Source organism: Urtica dioica, chromosome 1 (assembly GCF_054948205.1).
Source record: "Urtica dioica subsp. dioica isolate 48M chromosome 1, U.dioica_male_clone48M_v1_H2, whole genome shotgun sequence".
In the NCBI taxonomy this organism is placed as follows: domain Eukaryota; kingdom Viridiplantae; phylum Streptophyta; class Magnoliopsida; order Rosales; family Urticaceae; genus Urtica; species Urtica dioica.
Genome location: NC_142756.1, coordinates 3,048,780 through 3,073,407, shown reverse-complemented (window position 1 = coordinate 3,073,407; position 24,628 = coordinate 3,048,780). Strand labels below are relative to the sequence as shown.

General features: G+C 40.4%; 3 protein-coding genes and 1 pseudogene across 3 annotated transcripts; all 4 read right to left on the bottom strand.

Annotated features, from left to right (window-relative positions):
* Positions 1 to 12,751: 12,751 nt before the first annotated feature.
* On the bottom strand, positions 12,752 to 14,768 carry LOC149406380 (melianol synthase CYP71BQ17 pseudogene; annotated as a pseudogene).
* Positions 14,769 to 16,223: 1,455 nt separating this feature from the next.
* Positions 16,224 to 17,980, bottom strand: LOC149406379 (melianol synthase CYP71BQ5-like). The gene is made up of 2 exons (XM_089626271.1): positions 17,093 to 17,980; positions 16,224 to 17,008 (listed from the first exon to the last, which is right to left on the bottom strand). The coding sequence occupies exons 1-2, from the start codon at positions 17,978 to 17,980 to the stop codon at positions 16,388 to 16,390; spliced, it is 1,509 nt and encodes a 502-aa protein (XP_089482397.1). The 3' UTR covers positions 16,224 to 16,387.
* Positions 17,981 to 19,650: 1,670 nt separating this feature from the next.
* LOC149406378 (plant/protein) lies at positions 19,651 to 21,177 on the bottom strand. The gene is made up of 7 exons (XM_089602461.1): positions 20,972 to 21,177; positions 20,845 to 20,885; positions 20,689 to 20,746; positions 20,473 to 20,566; positions 20,236 to 20,320; positions 20,100 to 20,165; positions 19,651 to 19,990 (listed from the first exon to the last, which is right to left on the bottom strand). Exons 1-7 carry the CDS (start codon positions 21,045 to 21,047, stop codon positions 19,877 to 19,879), a joined length of 534 nt encoding a protein of 177 aa, XP_089458587.1. The 5' UTR covers positions 21,048 to 21,177; the 3' UTR covers positions 19,651 to 19,876.
* A 142-nt stretch (positions 21,178 to 21,319) lies between these two features.
* On the bottom strand, positions 21,320 to 22,693 carry TSO2 (Ferritin/ribonucleotide reductase-like family protein). Its single transcript, XM_089602374.1, has one exon. The coding sequence runs from the start codon at positions 22,572 to 22,574 to the stop codon at positions 21,579 to 21,581; it is 996 nt and encodes a 331-aa protein (XP_089458500.1). The 5' UTR covers positions 22,575 to 22,693; the 3' UTR covers positions 21,320 to 21,578.
* Between the last annotated feature and the right edge of the window lie 1,935 nt (positions 22,694 to 24,628).

Genomic DNA, 24,628 nt, shown 5'->3' with positions numbered 1-24,628 from the left:
TCTTTATCATCAACAACCTTCGCGTTGAGATTCTCTTCCACACGCTCGACACTAGGCGACTCGACATTAGCATCTCCAACATTAATGCTACCATTTCCACCGAAGGCCTTCATCACCAAAGACTTTAACTCGCTCATTTTTCGACGCATCTTCATTACTTCTTCGTTGGGCGTTGGAGGAACAAAGTACTTAAAACGCGACGTGTGTTTGGATTGACCGCAAACTCGCGACGTTCCCAAAGCTTCTTGCAAAACGCTCTTTCCCGATTCCGGCAACCATGTCCCTTGCGATGCTTTTTGTGATAACGTTTTCTACACATAAAATTATTTGAAAATAAAATTACAAGGTTAATTGTTATAACAAAGGTAAAGAACTTACGATTTTTCTCCCATCAATTTGTCTTTCTCATCCTTGTAGTTATCTACGTCTTTCATTCGTGAGTCAATCCAAAGTTCCTCTTTCGTAGGCCATTCTCCCGTTTCGTCATGCTAGTAAGAAGTAATTTTATAATAAATTAAAAAATAATTGCAACATTTGGAATAACTAAAAGAAAAAAAAAGAATCTAACCTTTTCTTGATCAAGCTTTCGATATCCATTTCGGCCCGTTCGAGATTTGTACACACTTTTTCCGATATTTGATTTCCCATGTTCCGATGTTTGTTTGAACATTTCGGTTCGTCTATACTCAACAAATGCTATCCAATCTTCTTCGGTGATACTTGTATAGAATTTCAAAATACAAGCCGGTCTCTTTAAGGCGATTGGTTCGTTGATTATGTCTTTGAGTAGATCGTTGTATATCTCATGACGAAATAACCTTGCCGCTTCTCCGACTCTCATAAGGCAATCGTGTTTTTGTTCGATAGGAATCGTAAATCCTTCTTGCATTTCGTTCCAAATCCGTTCTTTAATTTGGGCGTTGTCTTTACATCTCCAATCACGCATCGAAAGTGGAACATGTTCTCTTGTTAACACGCCAAAGTAACTCGACAACTCATCACCCTCTTTACCCATTGGTTGCCCTTTATCATCAAATTGTACCGGGATTTTTTTACCAAGTGTTTTAGCCTTATTAACCCGACCCATAAGAGTGTTTCTTCGTTTTCCTTGTTCATCGGAGTTAATCGCTAGTTGTCTTCTAATTTTTCTTTTACCACTACCGCTAGAAGTAGTAGTAGTGGACGACATGGAATCTAATATACAAAATTCAAAACATAATCTCAATTTCTAACTCAAATCCAATCCGATTCCAACTCAAATACAACTTCAAATCAATATCAAACTCAAATAAAACGAATTCAAATCCAATATACTAAAATCCAATACAAATTCTTCCTAACTTCAAATAAATACCAAATTCTAACTAAATAATAACATAAATCAAATTAAATTCAAAAAAAGTTAGGAAATAACATACCCGGTCGAGGCGAGGACGTGGCGAGCGAGAGGCGAGGTGGAGGCGGGGTCAAGGTGAGGTGGAGGCGGGGCAAGGGCGAGGTGGAGGCGGGGTCACGGTGAGGCGGAGGCTATGAGGAGTGAGAGTGAGGACCGGAGAGAGATGGGCGGGGAAAAGAGAGGGTGAGGGCCGGAGAGAGAGGGGCGGAGAGAAGAGAGGGTGAGGGCCGGAGAGAGAGGGACGGCGAGAAGAGAGAGAGGGGGGCGGAGAGAGAAGGACGGCGAGAAGAGAGGGAGAGGGGCGGAGAGAGAAGGACGGCGAGAAAGAGAAGGTGAGAGAGAGGGGCGGGGAGAGAAGAAGAAGAATGGAGGAGTAGAAGAGAATGAAATATGAATGACAAATATGGGAAAAAAAACGCTTAAGTCTGAAAAATAGGCGGGAAGTTTAAAAAACATGAAAAATTTTTGTTTTAAAAGGCTTCTACAACCCTCGCCGCGGCGAAGTGTAATTCTCGCCGCGGCGAGTTGTTTCTACAACGCTTATAAGAAGCGTTGTAGAACTCTCGCCGCGGCGACGTGTAAAGTCCGCCGCAGCGAGACAAACCCAGAAAATTACGCCGCGGCGAGAAATATATCTCGCCGCGGCGAGAACAGAATTTCAAATAAGCATCCTCTCGGTAAGTTTTGCGCCGCGGCGAAATCTATTTCCCGCCGCGGCGAATAAACATCGCCGTTGCAACGTTTGTACATCGCCGCGGCGGGAATTTATTGGTTGGATGTCGCCGCGGCGACGTGTAATGTCCGCCGCGGCGAGTTGTTTCTACAACGGTTATGTTAACCGTTGTAGAAAGTCGTAGCCGCGGCGAAGTCATATGTTCGCCGCGGCGAGAAACACGAGGCGTTCTTGTTTAAGTATGTTTTTATTTATAGGTACCTATTCGAGTGTCAACCGAAAAGAATGGCAACAAGCCGGTCTCCATGTGCTACACAACGTTTCTGAGGTTACGCCATTTGTGGATATTCATTTGAATGAGTTGAGAGTGAATAATCCAAAGAAAGGCAGAAATGAAAAAGGGTTACAAGAAGAGCACAACCGTTTGTTTCAGAACTGGCTTGGAAAACGATTATTTAAAGAGGCAGGACATTCTTTTACATTGAGTAAACTATCTGGCGGGCCTTCCTCAATGGTTACAAGGTGCACTGCTTGGTCTGTTAATGGTTTTACATTTTACACAAGAGAGAGAGACAACAAGCATCTCGTTCAAAATAGTGGTGTTACATTGTTTGCCGAAGCATTACATGTTTCGTCGGCCAAAGATAAGAATCCAAAACATGCTTTTATGAACTATTATGGATACATTGAAGACATTTGGGAACTTGATTATTGCGGGTTGTGAGTCGCTTTATTCAAGTGCAAATGGACAGATAATAATCATGTTAAAGTTGATAATGACGGAGTTACAGTTGTCGACTTTAGACGGATTGACGGAGTTACAGTTATGTTAACTACCGTTGTAGAAAGTCGTAGCCGCGGCGAATTCATATGTTCGCCGCGGCGAGAAACACGAGGCTGATGATATATATTCTCATTTCTCTTTTTTTTCACTTAGAACTCTCATAACCTCTCGAAAAATATTTCCAGCACCATTTCGACTCATTCTACTGCGTTCTCATTTACAAGTCTCATCTACACATCCAAATCTAGTAAGTTCTTCTTTAATTTGCTCCAAATGTTGTTATCTTGATAGTTTACTAATTAGAATGAGTTATTTTTTTATATAATTAGGGTTTTCTATGAAGATGAGAAAGTGGATGTGGGAGAATAGATTAAACGAGATATATCGTAAAGGTGTAGATGAGTTTTGTGATTTTGCTAGAGAGAACATGGTAGATGTGAAATCTATGCGTTGTCCTTGTATTCAATGTGGAAATCATAGACATTTTTCGATTGATGTCGTTCGAACCCATTTATTTGTATATGGAATAATGACCTCGTATCAAAGATGGTACTACCATGGTGAGGTTTTTCGTTCTACGGTAAACGAGGATAACAATGATGTTGAAGATGATATTGATGATATGTGCGGAATGATGAACGATTTGGAGGATGATTTTGTTGAGCGACCGGAATTGTTTGAGTCCATGATGAATGATGCGGAGACACCATTATATGAAGGGTGTACAAGCTTTTCGAAGTTGTCGTTTCTAGTTACATTATTTCATTTAAAGGCGTCGGGCGGTTGGACAAACACTAGTTTTACTCTATTATTGGAAACACTAAAAGAAGCATTTCCGGAAGATAATAAAGTTCCTTTAAGTATGTATGAAGCGAAGAAGACTTTGGGCACATTAGGCATGAAGTACGAGAAATTTCATGCGTGCCCAAATGATTGTGTTTTATATAGACATGAGTATGAAGATCTGAATGAATGTCTGACGTGCAAAGAGTCAAGGTGGAAGAAGGGTAAAATTCCATGTAATGGGGTTAAAGGAGTTCCAGTCAAGGTACGTACATTTTCATTATTTGATTAAGAAATACATGTAGCTCATATTCATTATCAATTATTGATTTTCTTTAAATATATTTCAGTCATTATGGTACATTCCTCCAATGCCGCGCTTCCGTCGAATGTTTAATAGTGTCAAACACGCGAAGAACATGGTTTGGCATTCCGAAAAGCGTATCGATGATGGTATGTTGAGACATCCTGCTGATGCTTCACAATGGAAATCCTTTGATTTAGAGTATACGGATTTCAGTGTTAATACTCGAAATTTGCGCCTTGGTCTAGCGTCTGATGGTATGAACCCGTTCAGCATGATGAGCAGTAAATATAGTGTTTGGCCGGTTATACTCGTGAACTACAATCTCCCTCCAAAGCTATGTATGAAGAGAAAGTTCTTGATGTTAACGCTTCTGATTTCAGGACCAAATCAACCAGGAAATGATATCGATGTTTATTTGGCACCGTTGGTCGATGATTTGAAGATGTTATGGGAGAAAGGGATAGAAGTCAAAGACGCTTACCGTGGAGATTCGTTCAACTTAAGGGCAATGTTAATGTGGACTATTAACGACTTTCCTGCCTATGGAAACTTGTCAGGATACTCTGTGAAATGCTCGATTGGTTGTCCGATTTGCATGAAAGACACATCTTCCATCAGGTTGAAGCATGGTAAGAAGACCGTTTTTCTTGGTCATAGAAGATTTTTACCAAGAGATCACTCATATAGAAGGTTGAAACAGGCATTTGATGGAAATACAGAAGAACGACCGCCTCCTAGAATTTTGTCTGGTGAAGATGTCTATGAGATGGTTAAAAACGTCAATGAAGTGCTTGGGAAAAGAAAGCGGAGTGCTAGTACTAAAGAATCCTTCAAAGAGAATCCTTGGAAGAAGAAATCGATTTTCTACGACCTTCCTTATTGGAAGTCACACTACGTTCGGCATTGTCTGGATGTTATGCACATCGAGAAAAATGTGTGTGATCGAAAGGAGAAGAAGAAGTTGTGTACCTGGTTTGCTTCTATTAAAGTCCCTGATGGTCATTCATCAAACTATAAGAGGTTCGTGTCTTTGAAAGATTTGAGACTTATTGGAATGAAGACTCACGATTGTCATGTACTGCTACAACAAATGTTGCCTCTTGCTTTGCGAGGAATCGTGCCAAAAGATGTGAGATTCGCAATATCAAAGATATGTGTATTCTTTAACTCAATTTGCTCGAAGGTCATCGATCCTACTCGCCTAGATTTAATGCAGTCAGAATTGGTGAAAACTCTCTGCTTGCTCGAAAAGTTCTTTCCACCTTCGTTTTTCGACATCATGGTTCATTTAACCGTCCACTTGGTACGTGAAGTGAAATTATGCGGGCCCGTATTTTTACGGTGGATGTATCCAATCGAACGTTACATGAAAGTGTTGAAAAGCTACGTGAAGAACTACAATAGGCCCGAAGAAAGCATAGTTGAAAATTACATAGCAGAAGAGTCGGTTAAGTTTTGTTCTGAGTATTTAGCTAAAGCAGATGAAATTGGGGTACCAAAAAACACCAATTTTGATTCAAAAGCTCTATCTACAGGTATTTTTTTGACACTTTATTTGTTACTTTAAATTATGATGCATTCTTGTTGAAGTATGTTTTTAGTTATAGGTACCTATTCGAGTGTCAACCGAAAAGAATGGCAGCAAGCCGGTCTCCATGTGCTACACAACGTTTCTGAGGTCACGCCATTTGTGGATATTCATTTGAATGAGTTGAGAGTGAATAATCCAAAGAAAGGCAGAAATGAAAAATGGTTACAAGAAGAGCACAACCGTTTGTTTCAGAACTGGCTTGGAAAACGATTATTTAAAGAGGCAGGACATTCTTCTACATTGAGTAAACTATCTGGCGGGCCTTCCTCAATGGTTACAAGGTACACTGCTTGGTCTGTTAATGGTTTTACATTTTACACAAGAGAGAGAGACAACAAGCATCCCGTTCAAAATAGTGGTGTTACATTGTTTGCCGAAGCATTACATGTTTCGTCGGCCAAAGATAAGAATCCAAAACATGCTTTTATGAACTATTATGGATACATTGAAGACATTTGGGAACTTGATTATTGCGGGTTGCGAGTCGCTTTATTCAAGTGCAAATGGGCAGATAATAATCATGTTAAAGTTGATAATGACGGAGTTACAGTTGTCGACTTTAGACGGATTGGCTACGAGAATGATTCATTTATTTTGGCTTCGCAAGCAATTCAAGTGTTTTATGTTTCGGATCCAGCCAATCCAGAGTTATCGTTAGTAGTTCATATGAAAGCGAGAAATGGTAATGATGAAGAAGACGAAGACATGTCTAGCATTCCACCGTTCACATCGGGATTACATCCTATTGATCAAGAGATGGATGATTTTGATGATGACGATGTTTCTCATCTACTTCGTAAGGATATAGATCCTATTTTTGTTTGATTTAGAACAGTTAACAATGTATTTTCATTTTGGATTTTATGTTATTCTCTTATGGACAACATTTCTATAGTGTTTAAATTTACAATATCATTTCTAGACTCTTGCCGCGGCTATGTATGTTGTCTGCCGCGGCGAAAAGTTTCTACAACGCTTAATAAGCGTTGTAGGACATCTCGCCGCGGCGATTATGTAATGTCGCCGCGGCGAGAGAAACTTGCCACGGCGAGAAAATTATGTCGCCGTGGCGAGGATATGTTCTCAAATATGAAGGCTCTCGGTAAGTTTCTCGCCGCGGCGATGTTGTATTTGCGCCGCGGCGACATGTTGTCGCCGCGGCGAGAAAAATATGCCGCCGCGGCGAGGTTATGTTTTCAAAAATGCATGCTCTCGGTAAGTTTCTCGCCGCGGCGATGTTTACTTTTCGCCGCGGCGAGATAAACATGCCACGGCGAGAAAATCATGTCGCCGCGGCGAGGTTATGTTTTCAAATATGCATGCTCTCGGTATGTTTCTCGCCGCGGCGATGTGTACTTTTCGCCGCGGCGAAGACTTTCTACAACGCTTTGAAAAGCGTTGTAGAATGCCTCGCCGCGGCGAGGTAGAAAACACGCCGCGGCGAACGTTTTACGCCGCTGCGAAATTTCTAAGTCGCCGCGGCGAGATTAGAATATAATCACCTCAGCCTACATATTTTCACTTTCTTTCCCATTTTAAACCTGGTTTTCAACAGAAAAATTATCATTCAAATAAAAAACCATCACACATTCAGATTTCACAATCTTTAAATATTAATCAAGTCTCAAACACACATTAACTAAAACACGAGTCTTAAACATAACCATAAACATAAACAAACCATGAGTCTTAATTTAAATTTAAAATGAAGCTTAAACAAACCAAGCGAGTCTTAAATTTAAAATTTAAAGTTGGTGTTGTTGGTTTAGTCGTCATTCGGTGGTGGTGGTGGTGGTGAGTGCGCCGGATATTGAGGAGGTGCCATATGCGGTGGCCACTTTGGTGGTGGGTACGGATAATCGGAGTATTGAGGATATGGAGGAAATAACACCTAGTTCTCTTGGTTGATGTCCTACCGAGAGTAGAGATCGTTCAGTTGGTTGATGTGAGAGGCGTCATACTCCGCTTGTTGGTGCATGTACTGTTGCGTGTGTTGGAACCCGCCGACGAGATAGTTGGAGCATTGAGTTATGTAGTCGATGGTGGCGGGGTCGACTACCGGAGTGATGGTAAGAACAATCGAGGCTCGTTGACTGGTGGTCCCTCTTCCCCTTCCTCATCTTCTTCCTCCGCTTCCTCCGTTTGTGGTTCCTCCCTAATCTTGTAGCGATCGATGATGTTATTCGTAATAGGCCCCATATGACCCTTGATCGTATCCCTTTTCGAGCGTCCTACCCCCGCATTTGTACAAAGGCCGGTAATGATCGACGGATATGGCAAACCGTGTCGTTCATTAGTATAGTCTAGACTCTTCATCCAATTGTAGATGAATCGACCGACGTTGATATAATGACCTTTTATGATGCAAAACAACACCTGGATACGACCCTCGTCAAGAGTGGTGAAGTGCTTGATCGGATAGAGGCGAGCGCAAACAAAGTAAATCCAAGCTTTAGCAATCCTGGTGAGTTGGTCACGCTTGAGTACCATTTTCCCTTTTTCAAGGACCCAATCCTCTCCTGGAATGCACAGCAACCTCGCCATCTCCTTGTGGCTGCAAGTTCTCAACCATTCCCGATAGTCTTCATTCTCGAAAGGCACATCTGGGGTCCCAAGCAAATCGTTGATCGCTTCGACGCTCACATCGACCGGTCTACCTCGGACCGTCACAACATCTCCATTGTGATCTGGTAAGTTTGCGTAGAATTCGTACACGAAGTTTAAGTTCGCCTCGAACTCGGGAACGGCACAATACTTCACCCAGTCATGACCTTGAATACTGTTGCGGATTGACACTCCTATATCGGTGTTAGAGCTCACATTGAATCCCCGCTCACGGATCACACTGCGCGACGAGATTTTGTCGTAACGATCCTCCGCGGCCTTGCTAGTGAAGATACTTGTGTTATAATCTGCTTCAGGGGATGATTGACGAGCTCGCTTACCTTTACTTTTACTAGGACCTTTGGAAGTGCCCGGAGCCGTGGCGCCTGCCGGATTTTTTGTTCGAACCATTTTTCACCTTCACAAAGCATAATCATAAAAAATTCAATCTCGACATCTACAATCAACATAACCATTTTAAATACTAACAATGTCACAACAATCACAAATTCTATATCAATTCCAACTTCATTTAAACATAACAATATCAAATTCATAAACAATTCCATTCTAACACAAATTCTAACTCAAATTCATTCTAACACAAATTCGAACTCAAATTCATTCTAACACAAATTCTAACTCAAATTCATTCTAACACAAATTATAACTCAAATTCATTCTAACACAAATTTTAACTCAAATTCATTCTAACACAAATTCTAACTCAAATTCATTCATAATAAAATAAAAAACCCTAATTTTGTTAAATCAATAACCACCTTAAATCAATAACCCTAATTTTGTTAAATCAATAACAACAACATGCAACTCGGGGAAATAACATGAAATCCATATTCAAAAACACGAAATCCATATCAACAACACGAAATTAAATCAATAACCACCTTAAAAACTTAGAAAATCATACCTTTAAAGAGAGAGTGAGAGGTGGCGAGAGAGAGAGAGGCGCGAGAAAATTGGGCGGCGAGGACTTGGCGAGCGAGAATGATGGCGAGGATGTGGCGAGCGAGAATGGCGGCGAGGACAAGGCGACGGCGAGAAATCGGGGCGGCGAGGACGTGGCGAGGGAATTTGGAAGAGAAAATGAAGACAGACTCGGCCGAAATAGTTTGTCTCGCGTTTGTATTTTGAGGAGAATGAGAAAAAAAAAAACTGAAAATGGGTTTATATAGTGAAAACCTAAAAACCTCGCCGCGGCGGGAATATGTCTTCGCCGCGGCGAGAAGGTCCTACAACGGATTTTATAACCGTTGTAGGATCCTCTCGCCGCGGCGGGAGTCCTTCATCACCGCGGCGAGGCAGTTTCATAAAAAACTGCTGGGCCACGGTATCCTTCTCGCCGCGGCGGATTATATTTCCAGCCGCGGCGACATAATCTCGCCGCGGCGAGAGATGACCATCGCCGCGGCGACTGTATTCTACAACGCTTATAAAAAGCGTTGTAGAATGCTTCGCCGCGGCGAGGTTTAAATCGTGCCGCGGCGAGGTCCATCCTTCTACAACGCTTTTAACTTGCGTTGTAGAAAGTTTTCGCCGCGGCGACGGTTCTACAACGGATAGTGTTAACGTTGTGGGAAATCTGAAATTTAAGTTCTTCTACAACGCTTTACAAAAGCGTTGTAGAATCACCCAGATTCTACAACGTTTATCCAAAAGCGTTGTAGAAACACCTAGATTCTACAACGCGTAGTCATAAGCGTTGTAGAAACACTAAGTTTCTACAACGCTTATGTTAAGCGTTGTAGAATCCCTAGTTTCTACAACGCTTATGTTAAGCGTTGTAGAAAGTGGGTTGTATAATCCAACATTTGTAGTGAGAAAGATTATGATAGAAACAGATATCAAAGTGGGAAAGTTGAGAAATCTGAGGATTATCATTGACATATTTGTGAAGGAGTTGGGATTTGTCTACTCTTTTAGAATGGTTTGCTCAATGGGTTTCTCGTTTATATATATATATATATATATATATATATATATATATATAGAGTCTGGCTGACGATGATGAAAGCACTAACTGTTATAGATCAAAGGAGATCAAGATATTTATTTTTCGCTAAATGCTTGTGCCAGAAAAATTTTATTGAGTCTTTGACAAATGCGGCTGATTTTAGGGCAACAGCTTGTTTAGTACGAAGGAAGTACATATAGAATGATGCCCAACGCATAAAAAAAATATTAAGGATAACTTAATGCTAATGTAAGGTATGAGTTGTAATAATAAATCCTGACATTTGTAATTCATCCAATGTGAAAAACTCTCTCAAATTGTTGCTCTTGTGGGATTTTTCTTTCATACTAAATTATATATATATATATATATATATATATATATACACACACACATATATTTACATAACTCAGACTAACTGACTGTTTTAGACTTCTAATAGATAGTGTAAAAAAAACACTAAAATTCATTCAAATAAAATCTTTATATTTTCTTATAGATTCACGTACGTATGTGTACACATTAACCTGTATATTTTAAAATATTTTCCAGGACAAGTTATAACCTCTACGTGTATGTATGTTTCAAAATTCAGAGAGTAAACGAGAGAGAGAGAGAGAGAGAGAGAGAGAGAGAGAGAGGTGAGTTTATTGTAATGAGCTGATTATTCATTACCTAATCTGTTTGCGTACATCAAGTATATTAATACAAGAGGTCAGCCTAATCAGCTGCCTAACAAATAAATAAGCCGTGGTACTTAGGATAGCCTAGTGATAATTTCACACCACTTCATGTGTGGAGATCGTGGGTTCATTCCCCACTGCAGCAAAGCTGCCTTAAAAAAAAAACAAATAAATAAGCCATTCAGATTACACGTGTGAGCTAGGCTTCAATAGTATGTGCACGTTATAATTATTTATAATGATTATGTTTTATTAAGGGCGGACAAGCTATCTAGTTTATATTAGGCCCCACTTTTAAAATAATAGTCTAACTATGAGTTTAATTGGGAAAATACAAACTCAAACAGTCAAACCCAACAATACAATATACCAATTATATTCTTCTGCAATGACATATTCATCGTCCTCAACCCTAACAACTCTATCAAATTGAAATCTGCAACTCCAGAGCTCCAACGTCGTCTCTCTCGGCCTTCAAAGACTTGAACGGCATCGAGATTGACTTCGACGCTGTCAGATTCGATCTCACCGGAGAAGATCCAGATCCGCCTCCTCAGCCCTCCCTCGGCTTCGTCGAGGAAGATCTACCTCGGAAACGTCTCGACGGACAGGGACGTGTTGAGATTCTCGGACTTCTTCATTAAAAATGATCTGTGAATTGTGAAGTCACCTGCGGGTTGGAGAAGAAGATGTTGATTTGGGGAAAATGCATTATTGGGATTCTGATTAATGTTGGCTATTTCCCTAAATAAATTAATAATTTGATTATTTTTTTAAAACCCCCCATTATGTGACTATTATGTTACAAATCTCTTTCATTAGTATATATTATATGAGAATTGTCATCAAGTAAACCACTTGGTCAAACGTGTAAATTTTATTTAAGCCAACATTTCATTGTTTAAAAAAAAGTCATTAGGCTGACGTGGTGAATTTTTTATTCTCGAATTTTTATTTTTTTTGTTAATGAAGAGTGACGATTTTTTGTTTTATTTTTTTGTTAATTTATGATGATTTTTAATGAAACGGTTACTAAATTTGTGGGATCTTAATTATTATACTTTAAAAATAATGAAAATATATAATTAAGAGTATTTAAGTAAGATATTAACATATTTTGACTAATTATTATAAATTAATCAAACTATGGCTACATTGCAATTTTTATGTTTCAATTTGGCTAAATCCCTTGTCCTTTAATATATGATATATATTTGGCAACATATAATATGTATATTAATATAATTTGGCAAACTCAACTAATTTGTTATAGTTGTTAAAATAATATATTATTTTATACATATCATAATATAAAGATTTTAAATTACCTTTAAAATATATTATAATTAAATATGCTATATATTATTAATTTTAATTATGCCTTTGATTCGGGTTTACATAAACAAGTAAAATTCAAAGAGGAAGAGGGGAAGAACTACGGGTGTAAGTCAGATAAGAAAAATAGTAAAATCAACTTGGGATCAAATTAGAGAGAAAAGATAAAGTTTTCATAGCTTGTAATGTCTAATTGATTTTATTATTGGTTTGGGACCATCATATATATGGGGAAGATACCTATGTATTTAGAAAACAATTAAGACTTGGGACTAATGGTATCTCTTCGATCTGAAGAGACATCGACGGTCCATATTGCTCGGCCAAATCGGTCAACTAAAGATGGGCTTGGGATTTTTTTTCTTCTATAGATAACTCTTTTTTTTTTTTGCTAGGCTCTATTGATACTTAATGGCAAGAAAGGTTATGAGAGAAACAGAAATCAAAGTGGGAAAGTTGAGAAATTGGAGGATCAAACAAGCTTGTTTATTTTTGGAACGGTTATAGGTTCACTTAGGTTTGGCTGTATAAAAATAAAATGGCTTGGGAAATCGTTGCAATACTAAAATTTGAAAGCATCAACTGTATATCAATGCTGGATAAAAAAAATCTGAGGCTAATTAATTCTGGAAAGGAATTCGAATCACTGGAATCAAACACAAGTCGTTCTTTCTCCGGCAAGTCAATCCAAACAACTCCGTGGCATCGAGTTCTTCGGGTTTGCCTCCATTCGGGATCTCCCAGTCGAAATGGTAGAGCAATTGAGAGAGAGCAAGCTCAACGGTGGAGAGAGCGAACGAAATGCCCGGACAAACCCTCCTTCCTCCGCCGAACGGAATGTACTCAAAGACCGTCCCGTGAAAATCGATTTCGCGACCCTCCAAGAACCTCTCGGGCAAAAAACTCTCGGCCTCGGTCCAATAATTGGGGTCTCTCCCGATCGCCCACGCGTTCACGACCACTTTTGTTTTGGCGGGAATTTTGTAACCAGCTATTTCGCATTGCTCTCTCGATTCCCTGGGGATCAAGGTCCCGGGAGGGTGGATCCTGAGAGTCTCTTTCACGACGGCTCTCAGATAAACGAGTCCTTCGATGTCTCTCTCTTCGACTTTTCTCTTCCCTTTGAGGACTTCCCTTATCTCTACTTGAGCCTTATTCATCGCTCTCGGATTCCTCACCAGCTCTGTCATCGCCCACTCTATCGTCGCTGACGATGTCTCGCTCCCTCCCGACAGCATGTCCTGATCAAACAACAACGTTATTCAAAACAATGTCGGCTCAAAACGAAATCCATTGTCAAGGACTTAAAAAATTAAATATTTTGTGTGGATTGTTGATTTATATTTTATACAGATATTTAGCGATGTAAGCCACAAAAGCATAAGCATTTGCATTTTAGCCAACGTTTTGTGAATTTTTCGTAAATAGTCATAAATGTTTCGTAAATAGCCAAATATATGACGTAACCAACGTTATTTAACACATATTTACTATAAATAAACTCTACGTGAATAGATTTACGTGGTTATTTACCAAAAATTAACGAAACATTGGCCATTTAGAAATTTCTAACGGTTTTATATGGCTAGATAGCCACTGGACCCTACTTTATATGCCGAATGGCTACTCTTTAGATTATAGTTTACCAATTAAGAATATAGTTCAACTTATGCTTACGTCGCGAAGTATAAACTCAAACCGAATCGATTTACGTACCATAGCAACAGCCTTGATGTGATTGGTCGTAAACCGAAACTGCGTTTCTCCAGGCTCCGCGATTCTCAGGAGAATATCGATGATGTCATCATCGTCGCGCGTCAACATGGCTCTGTGATCATCGATGACGTCCTCGATGACTCTGTCGAGCTTCCCGTGGAGCCTCTTCAGCGCCGGTATCAAGCCGGTGGTGTAACCGAGAAATGTCCCGAGCGACGGGAAAAGATCGGCCGCAGCGAAACCTCCGGTGAACTTCCTCGCCTCCTTGGCGAGCGACAAAAGCTCGCCTTGGCCCTTGAACCTCTTCCCGAAAACCGCCCTCGAAGCGACGTCGTTCGTGAGCGAGAATAGCCTCTCGCTGAGATTGACGGGTGGTAGGCTCGCTCGAGACGATCGGCTCGTCAGCGACCCGATCAGATTCCAGACCTCCTCTTCGCGGACGGACCTGAATCCGCGGACGCGTTTGGTGCTCAAGATCTCGGTGACGCATATCTTCCTCATTTGCCTCCAATGATCTCCGTACGGCGTGAAAGCGAGCGCCGAGTAGTTGTAGGACATGATATCGGCGGCCAAAAGCTTAGCCCGGTCCGCGAAGCTCGCGTCGTGAGTCGTCATCGCGGCTCGGGCCATTTCCGGGGAAGAGATCACGATTACCGGTATTTCTCCGAGCTGAAGATGCATCAACGGTCCGTATTGCTTGGCCAACTCGGTCAACCGGCGATGGGGTAGTTGACCGGCCAACTGGTGCAAGTTTCCGATGATCGGAAGCTTTCGAGGCCCCGGAGGCAATTTGAAGGTACGACGACTATGGGCAGCTTGGGAGCTTTTCTTCCATAGATAGCTAATGGCTAGAAAGGTTATGAGAGAAGCAAAAATCAGTGTTTGAAAGCTGAGAAATTGGAGGATCATATTCAGAGACATATGGGCGGATCAAACAAGAACAAGGCTTGGGACTTTGTGAATTTAGAATGATTAGTTTGCTGTAGTTTTGGCTTATATAAAATTGCTTGGGAGTTGGGAAACCGTTGCAAAGTTGAAAGCATCAATTGTGTAATACTGAAACATCAATTCTTGATAAATATCAGAACTTATCTAGTAGAACGTGCAAAAGCCCATGGCTGTGCAGGAGATAAGTATTTTATCTTGATGCTTTATCTTGATCATTTAATACGTAGAAAAGATAAGAGTTACAGAGATGAAGATCCATATTGCTAAAAGATTTAAACAAACTTTCTTTATGTTTCTCTTACAAGTTTGACCAAATGGGTAACGATTTGCTATACACTTGATTTATTTGATGAACACCAATATATAACACTAATTTACCAATATACAACAGGTTTCTAAAATTGCAGTAATGAAATATTAATACAGGTTTAATGATAATCAGTTAATGTACTTGTTCACTTTTCCTCTATCCCAAAGGAACGCGAGGATGTGGACAATATCCGGCTGATGAGGACGAGATCAAGAGAAGTCTCTGGGGAATGGATTTCAAAAGGTTTTTCATAGACATCGTTGTGTTCTCTCATAGGCTAGTTTGTGTAATTTCGGTTACAAAATTGTGTTGTTCTTGGTCACAATTCGCCTCCGTGTACTTCATCCCAAGCTCTCGTCTCTCTCTCTGTTCCAATCCGCCTTTGTGTCATGTATGTGGATTATTGATAGATAACAATTTCTACAGACGCTCAATATTTGTAAACATGTAAAGGTTGTCTCATGTTGTCATCAAAATCGACATGAACAAGGCGTACAATCACACCTTTATATCAGAGACCTTGGTCGCTTTTGGGTTCCATGAAATGTTTAGAGACTTGATTCGTCGATGTCTCTCCACATTTGTCCTCCTTATAACGGATCTCCTCTCTCTCTCTCCGTTAAAACTGTGTCAGAGAATTTGGCAAGAAAAATGTCGTCTCTCTTTATTTTCATCAAGTCAGTCATTCAAGCTATGTACCAATTTATTCCATGTCCACGATCAAGATGGCAAATCTTGGACCACAAGAGACTTGTTGGTTCAATCAGGACATGAAAATACATATAATACATATTAGTCTCCTCTAATAATGGAGCTTTTCTCCGTCTCTGTCTGCGCAATTGACTTAATCATTTTCTTGTCTATTATTGTCTTTTTCAGAGGAACTACCCACTTTGATCAGATTGTTGGATATGTCATTTATAATTGCTCGTACTTTATTTGAACTTATTTCATCACCCTCAGTTGTTTAATACTGCCAATGTGACGGAATGAGTTAATGAACAGTATGGAGCGTAAGAGATTAACATTACCGATATGATTTTTTAAGAAAATTGCAATACTGTTCCATCATCAAATGAATACAGCTATATCTGATAGAGCACGTCACACAATTTCTAGAGAAAAACAAGCTTTGTTTTCTGACATGTAAAATTAAGAATAAGACTGAATTCATCTTTTGCGCATCATATGGAAGAAGAAAAAAAAATTAACCAAAAGGGAAACAGTCTGCTACACATTTATTTAACTTGATATGGAATCAATCCCTACAATCTGAGACTGATTAATTCTGGAAAGGAATCCGAACCACGGGAATCAAACACAAGTCGTTCTTTCTCCGGCAAGTCAATCCGAACAGCTCAGTGGCATCGAGCTCTTCGGGTTTGCCTCCATTCGGGATCTCCCAGTCGAAATGGTAGAGCAATTGAGAGAGAGCAAGCTCAACGGTGGAGAGAGCGAAAGAAATTCCCGGACAAACCCTCCTTCCTCCGCCGAACGGAACGTACTCGAAGCTCGTCCCGTGAAAATCGATGTCGCGACCCTCCAAGAACCTCTCGGGCTCGAAACGCTCGGCTTCGGTCCAATAACCGGGGTCTCTCCCGATCGCCCACGCGTTCACGACCACCTTTGTTTTCGCGGGAATTTCGTAGCCAGCTATTTCGCACCGTTCCCTCGATTCCCTGGCGAACAAGGTGGCCGGAGGGTGGGTTCGAAGAGTCTCTTTCACGACGGCTCTCAGATAAACGAGTCCTTCGATGTCTTTCTCTTCGACCTTACTCTTTCCTTTCAGGGCTTCCCTTAGCTCCGCTTGAGCCTTCTTCATCGCTCTCGGATTCCTCACCAGCTCTGTCATCGCCCACTCTATCGTACCCGACGAAGTCTCGCTCCCTCCCGAGAACATGTCCTAAAACAACAATACTCGTAACAATATCAGACACCTGATAATTTTGAGATGAAACTTCATGATACTTTTTCACAGATACTATACCGTAGCGATGGCCTTGATGTGAGCGGTCGTGATCTCCAAGTTCGCTTGTCCACGCTCGGCGACTTTCAGGAGAATATCGACGACGTCGTCATCGCCTCGAATCTGCCTTTCTCTATGGTCGTCGATGGCGTCGCCGATGACTCTGTCGAGCTTCTTGTGAAGCCTTTTCAGCGCCGGTATCAAGCCGGTGGTGTAACCGAGAAACGTCCCGAGCGACGGGAAAAGATCGGCTACCCCGAAACCTCCGGTGAACTTCCTCGCTTCCTTGGCGAGCGACAATAACTCGTCGTGGCCCTTGAACCTCTTCCCGAAAACCGCCCTCGAACTCACGTTGTTCGTGAACGAGAAAAGCTTCTCGCTGAGATTGACGGGAAGGCTCGCTTGAGATCGGCTCAACGATCGGATCAAATTCCAGGCCTCTCCTTCGCGGACGGAACTGAATCCGCGGACGCGCTTAGGGCTCAAGATCTCGGTAATGCATATCTTCCTCATTTGCCTCCAGTAATCCCCGTAAGGCGTGAAACCGAAGGCCAAGTAGTTGTAGGACATGATTTCGGCGGCCAAAAGCTTAGGCCGGTCCGCGAAGATCATGTCGTGAGTCGTCAGTGCTGCTCGGGCTATTTCCGGCGAAGAGATCACGACCGCCGGTATCTCTCCGAGTTGAAGATGCATCAACGGTCCGTATTGCTTGGCCAAATTAGTCAACCGACAGTGCGGTAGTTGACCGGCCAATTGATGCAAGTTTCCTATGATCGGCAGTTTTCGAGGCCCCGGAGGCAACTTGAGACGGGGAGCACGGGATTTTCTCCATAGATTAATGGCGAGAAAGGTTACGAGAGAAACGGAAATGAAAGTGGGAAAGTTTAAAAATTGGAGGATCAGAGACATATTGATTTATCAAAGAAGCTCAACTGTTGGCAATGGTGAGCTCGGTGAAGTTTCACTGCATTATATGGCTTTTTGAAATATCTCGAACGATGTAAGCATTAATTGGTACATCTTGGTATGATAAGGATTAGTACGGGACACAGAAATATAAATGTTGATATGTATTTTTGTAGCAAATATTAAATGCAAAACTTGCATAGTAGAAAGTGAAACCCATGGTTGTGCAGGAGATTAAGCATTTTATCTTGATCATTTAATGTGTTACATTACTTTAAAAGAAACAATGTGTTACACGAGAGATAAAGCAATGTTTTGTTACTAATTAATTTACTACTTACTGCTTTTGTTTGCTCAGGGTAAGTTTGATCCTGCGATTGGAAGGGAAAAAAAAAACAAGCAGAAACTAACAGGCTCAAATGATGAGTAAATGGATTTTCGCAGCTGTATTCTTTAAACTGGGTTGAATCAGTTAGAAGAAAGGCCGACAAATTAATTATTGAGCAAGTTGAAAGGAAGTGAAGGGTCAATAATTCTGCTCACCAAAGGCAATGAGCTATCTGACTTAGCTTTTGTGTGTTAATTACAGGATAAATGACCCAACGCTGAAGAAAATATCGGCGTTGTGTAGAGACAATGAATTCATTGCTTGAAAAGGAGATATTAATTGAAATTTAGCATACTTTTGTTGGTTGGTGTTGTCTTGCAGTAGTACTTGACTGACTTTTAAAACTAGACCAACCAACAAAGTTCCCCAATAATTTTTCACTCTCTCTTACATTACTGTTAGACAGACTAAACTGACGGAAATAAATTTAGGAAACTAACTTCTGATTTCCTTTTGACCCACAAATGTATATAAGGTTATAATTTTCGGGAACTAATCGGACTATAAGAAACTAAGGCTTTGAAGGGGATTTTTGGAATTTTTATTTATCTATGTTCTTCATCGTCCTAGTTTATATTTTTTGGGACGTCAATATTCTTGGTGGGTATGAGGATTTTACTCAAACTTGTGTGATATTTCTCTTCTTTTTTTTTTCTTGGTAGTGAAATCTGCAGCAGAGAAATGGAGGCTCGCCGCTCACATCGAGCTTGACCGCTATAAAAGTATTACCCGGTGTGTTATTTTTATTCTTTGCTTTAACAATCGTTATTTATAAGATAGGATTATTGGGACTCTAGTAATCCTAACACAAGTGGACAGTTCATGAAACCCGTCCGTAGAATAGAAAGCCTCCTTTTCGAAGTGTTTGATTCTGTGCTTCCAGTACTAGATTAAGCATGGTGACAGTTTTAGCAAAAAAAAAAATGAGCAGGCACAGTATCTGATGAAATAAGAGAAGAATTTTGATTGCATCAAAATTTTAAGAATGTGATGAAATAAGGATTAATTCGAGCTATAGTATTAGGCCGGTGAGGAGGATCATAGCAAAGATCGTCGAAGATAACTTGGCTGGCAAGATTCTTGTTGGTGATGTTAAAGGAGGCGAAAATATAGCTGTGGGAATCAATAGTAACAGTAGGTCTAGGCTCAAAAGATTCCACGAATTGGATTTTTTTTTAACTTTTTCTCCTTGTGTTTTAATCTATTTAGTGAAGAAAAAAAAAACAAAAACAAAAAAAACAAACAAACTAGCACTATCTTGAGCTTAATCATATGCTACTGATAAAGTTTCTAAGGCAGCATTACAAATAATCACTAATGAATTACAACAATTAAGATTTATTTCACGCAATATATTCATATCAATTTCTGTCATTGCATTTCGACAAATTGAAAGCAGAAAAAAAAAACCCTAATCTTCCACATGAACATACATGGTACAAAATGGATTAGACAGTCAGAACAGTATAAGAATCTGATACCTAACCTCTGACAATTTGGAAGAGATCAATCTACCTTGGTTCATATAAAGGCGAAACCCTTCGCTTAACAATTTCTTGGATTTGCTCTGATGACAAAACTGAAACCTCGGTCTCAAAGTTTCCGTTTTCCATCTGCTTACGCAACTGTAAATGAAAATAAGGAAACCTTTCTTCAGATATCAGATTAAAGTTTCCGATGTTTGAATAATAATATTTTCATTTTATGCGCTACTAGACACTGAAAAGGACTAACCTTCTCAAGAATTGCGGATTGATCATCAAGGGCAAACTTGCGCATGAGCTTTAGCATCTCGAGTTGCTAAAGAACAAAGATTCACTCATTCAACGAAACGCCAACATGAAATGTTAAGGACTTCCAAACTCTATACCTGTTCTTGAAGAGCGTGTTGGCTCTGCCTTCTTTCGGAAAATTCATCGGATTCAAGCTGAGCTTCATCGCAAGTCATCTCTTCCCTGTTACACATCACCATTAGTATTCACAGAAACCTTTAAAACTTTTGACTCTCGAGTTAACATACGAGCAAAGCATTCATGCGATGTCAAGCTTCATAATCAGAGACGTAAAAAATTCATGACCATTCTCAATAATTGGATAGAAGGCTCACATTGCAACAAATTTATAGAACTGAACCATCAATTCCCGATCGTTCTGGTAAAATGGATTCACCTTTTCGAGGCACGAAAGCCCAAAGCCCGGATCTGCAGTAAATGAAAGTTCAAGCTTCTGAATCAAGTTAGACATCAAATTGTATTATTGTACTAATAGAGATCAAATTGAACACGAACATTCTTAATCTGATTAACAATTTTTTATTTGTTACCGATTCCCATCTCCAAAAATATCTCTTCCTTAACAGCAGTGGTGACAGCCACAGATTCCTGTCAGCAAATCATTAATCAAGTTTCTGACTTTTTTATTCTTTTCGTTCAACAAACCATTAATAATGTTCAATAATAAACAGAGCGATAGAAATCACCTGTTCGTTTACAACAGCGTCCGAGATTCTCTTTTTCGTTTCTGAGAACCATGAACAAACCCAGTACGCCAAATAATCAACGAAAGTACCAAAATAATACTAAAAATTACAGACAAACGACACAAACCGGGTTGAGAGACGAGGGAAGAGAAGCGAGTGAAGAGATTTAGCAACTCTTCTCTGGATATCATTGCAACAGCCATTTCACCCCCAAACGCACTTAATTTCCTAAACCTAATCTCATAATCATGGATTATATACAGAAATTGTTGTTCGGTCCAATACGCTTAAGGTGATTTCTTTTACCCTTAAATTTATTTTTTTACTTATTTTTTGGGAACACAAAATAATAGATAAAAACAAAAGAAAATGGCGAAGATAAATACAAGCCTTTTGTTAAATCGAGGCGTAGGCTTGAACACCGTGCAATGTTCCCTCTTTCCTTTCATTTTCGTTCTCATAAAAGATTAAAAGATCAGACCAATCTCATTTAAGTTCTATCCTTTATTCCATGGGAGATAAAATCATAAAATTTCATCAAAGTCTTACCACAGAAATTTAAGAAAGAACAAGACATATTATTACACAACAAAACAAAAGTGACCAAAAACAAATTGCACAAATGAAACGAAACTAAAAAAATAAAAATAAAATAAAAAAAAACTAATTAGAAAAAAAAAAATCACAGCGCTAAAAGTATATATATAGAGAGAGAGAGACTGAGAAAATAGGAATTAAAAGTCCTCGTCCATCTTGAAGACGTGGTTTCCACCGTCGGCGTTGTTGATGCTTGACATGACCGAAGCTTTCTGGTACTCTCCGACTCTCTTCTCAAAGAAGTTAGTCTTTCCCTGAAGCGAAATTAGTTCCATCCAATCGAATGGATTCTGTGCGTTGTAGGCCTTGGTGCAGCCCAGGGCGAGGATGAGCCGATCGGCGACGAACTCGATGTACTCCGACATCAGATCGGCGTTCATTCCGACTAGGGCACACGGAAGCGCGTCGCAGACGAACTCCTTCTCGATCAGAACCGCCTCGTGGACGATCGCTTTCACGCGCTCCTCGGAGAGTCGGTGGCGGAGGAGAGAGTAGAGAAGGCACGCGAAATCGCAGTGGAGACCTTCGTCGCGAGAGATCAGCTCGTTGGAGAAGGTGAGACCGGGCATGAGACCGCGCTTCTTGAGCCAGAAGATCGCGCAGAAGCTTCCGGAGAAGAAGATCCCCTCGACGCAAGCGAACGCGACGATCCTCTCGGCGAACGAGTCGGCGGTGCTGTCGATCCACCGGAGAGCCCACTGAGCCTTCGCGGCGACGCACGGGACGGTCTCGACGGCGCGGAAGAGGCGAGACCTCTCGGCTGGGTCTCTGACGTAGGACTGCAAGAGGAGGCTGTACATCTCGGAGTGGATGTTCTCGATCGCGATCTGGAATCCGTAGAAGGCTCTAGCTTCGGCGACCTGGATTTCCTTCATGAACCTGACAGCGAGATTCTCGAGGACGATTCCGTCGGAGGCGGCGAAGAAGGCCAGGACGTGAGTGAGGAAGTGCTTCTCGTCGGCGGTCAGGGATTCGAACTGACGAATGTCCTGAGAGAGATCGACTTCCTCGGCGGTCCAGAACGACGCTTCGGCTTTCTTGTACATCTCCCAGATCTCCGGGTACTGGATCGGAAACATACAGAACCGGTCAGGGTTCGGAGCGAGAAGAGGCTCTTCCTGGTAGACAGGCATTTTTGGGTATGTATGTATGTATATGTGTATTGAATTTGAATCAGATGTGCTTTGTGGTGATAGTTTTGATTTTGGGGATTTGGATGAAGATATGAGAATTAGGAAGAACAGAGTGTTTGTATTTATAGAAGAGAGGGAGTTTTTTGAATTTTTAGACAGAGCGGGTCTTTTGAAATTTTCTCTGAAAGCTTGCAGGGCACAATAAGGGTGTTTTCGGAAATTCGCGTCGGAAATGGCGGGTTTTTGAAATATTTGGGACGAAGCTTGCGAGGGAAGCTCTGCTCTGCGCCTTTTTTAAAATTTAATGTAATAAGTATAATTAAAATAACAACTGGGCAACTGGCTAAGCCGCGCGTTATTTCAAACCTTATCTTTCTTTTCTTTTCTTTTTTTAACTCGAGTATATTAATGTTTATGTTCCTTCTTTTTTTTTCATTTTTTCTTTAGGAGTTTCTTCTACCTTCTATTTTGTTAATCAATATTCAAAAAAATAAATATATATACGGTAATAAAAATTGTAAGAGAAAGGAAATAAATTAATATATTGTACACTAGTAAATAACATTAATAATTTATTCAAAAAAAAATTGTTAACATTAATGGGTGGGTAATACTTTAGGAGCCAGATTTTATGGTGGTCCTATAGTCTTAGCAATAAATATATAATTTGTGGTCCCACCAGACCCTTTCCTTAGATATTTTTTACTTTTTTTTACTTAATGTTTGTCTCATGACTCTCATCTAATGCCAAAAAAAACGACAATGACAATTACAACACACATCTCCGTATACAAGTGGGATATTTTATTTTTCCATTAATGCTTGTCTCATCGATGTTTGTTAACAAAGACTGCGGATTTTTGGTATACCTCAAATTCAAAAATAAAATTCTCAAAAGTTTATCCTTAATTTGCTAGACTTTAAATGTGGCATCTGGCATCTGTTGGCGTGAGACTGACATCTTTAATCACGAATTATTATTTATTGTTATATTTTTTATCATAGATCACGAATTCTCGTCTAAGTTTTAATCAAGGACTCATGAAATATTATATGATAATAGCATTAGCAATAAGTATAATAAGGTAGCAAAAAAATGAGAATATGTAACGATTTTATTGATAATGATCAAGAACAATGCAATATTGAACCCGAGAGCTTGTTATATAGTAATCGAATAAGTGAAATGTATATAAGAAATTTAGATGCCTTTTTCAATGAGAACAATGCTTCAATTTATATGGTCTTCAAGTCCTCGACTTATTGTGTATTGCAGAAGATAAGTCAATCTCGAATAGGTCTTCTCCAACCAATGCTTAACATGTGACCTCTTCGGCATTATCATGTATTGAGGCTAGAGATGATTTTCACGATTAAGAGCTCATCTTTGATTGCTTATTTGACCTTATGAATAAGACATCGGAGCTCAAAAAGTACTAGGCCGAGTTTGGAAATAAGACATTCTAGCTTCGGAACGCTTGGCTTGAGCTCAAGCTGCGCTTTCGGACGGGAGAAACACGGAAGGACGGTATTCCGTGTCTCCATTGCGCCTCGTGGGAGTACCGATTTCCGTGAGCTGGCAGACGGAAGTGTTCCTTCCGAACAGGTGATGGAACTCGGCATGGTACAGACGGAAGTAAACCTGGTAAACAGGTTTGGGTTTTTTTTTTTTTTTTTTTAAATCTGGGCCGTAGGATGTAAAATCCAACGGCCCAGATCTCCTCTGCCATTAACGAGGTTGGAAGCTCGTCCTTCCGATAAGTTCAACCCCGGTCGACGGAAATCCGCGTTCCGTGAGCACGGAAGTGCCGTCTTGAAGGCTCGGAATATTTCCGTCCGTCTTGAGTCGGAAATGGTCGCCGGCGGGCACGGATCTTCCGATACCGTCCGATGCGCAGCTTGAGCTTGAGCTTGAGCTTGTGATATATTATAAAGTTAATAGTCCGGGATTTGGATCTCGGGAAATGAGTCGTTATTTTAAATTCACATAACCTAGAATACTCAATAACATTCATCTCACCTAAACATAATATATTTTCGTTTTGATACACACA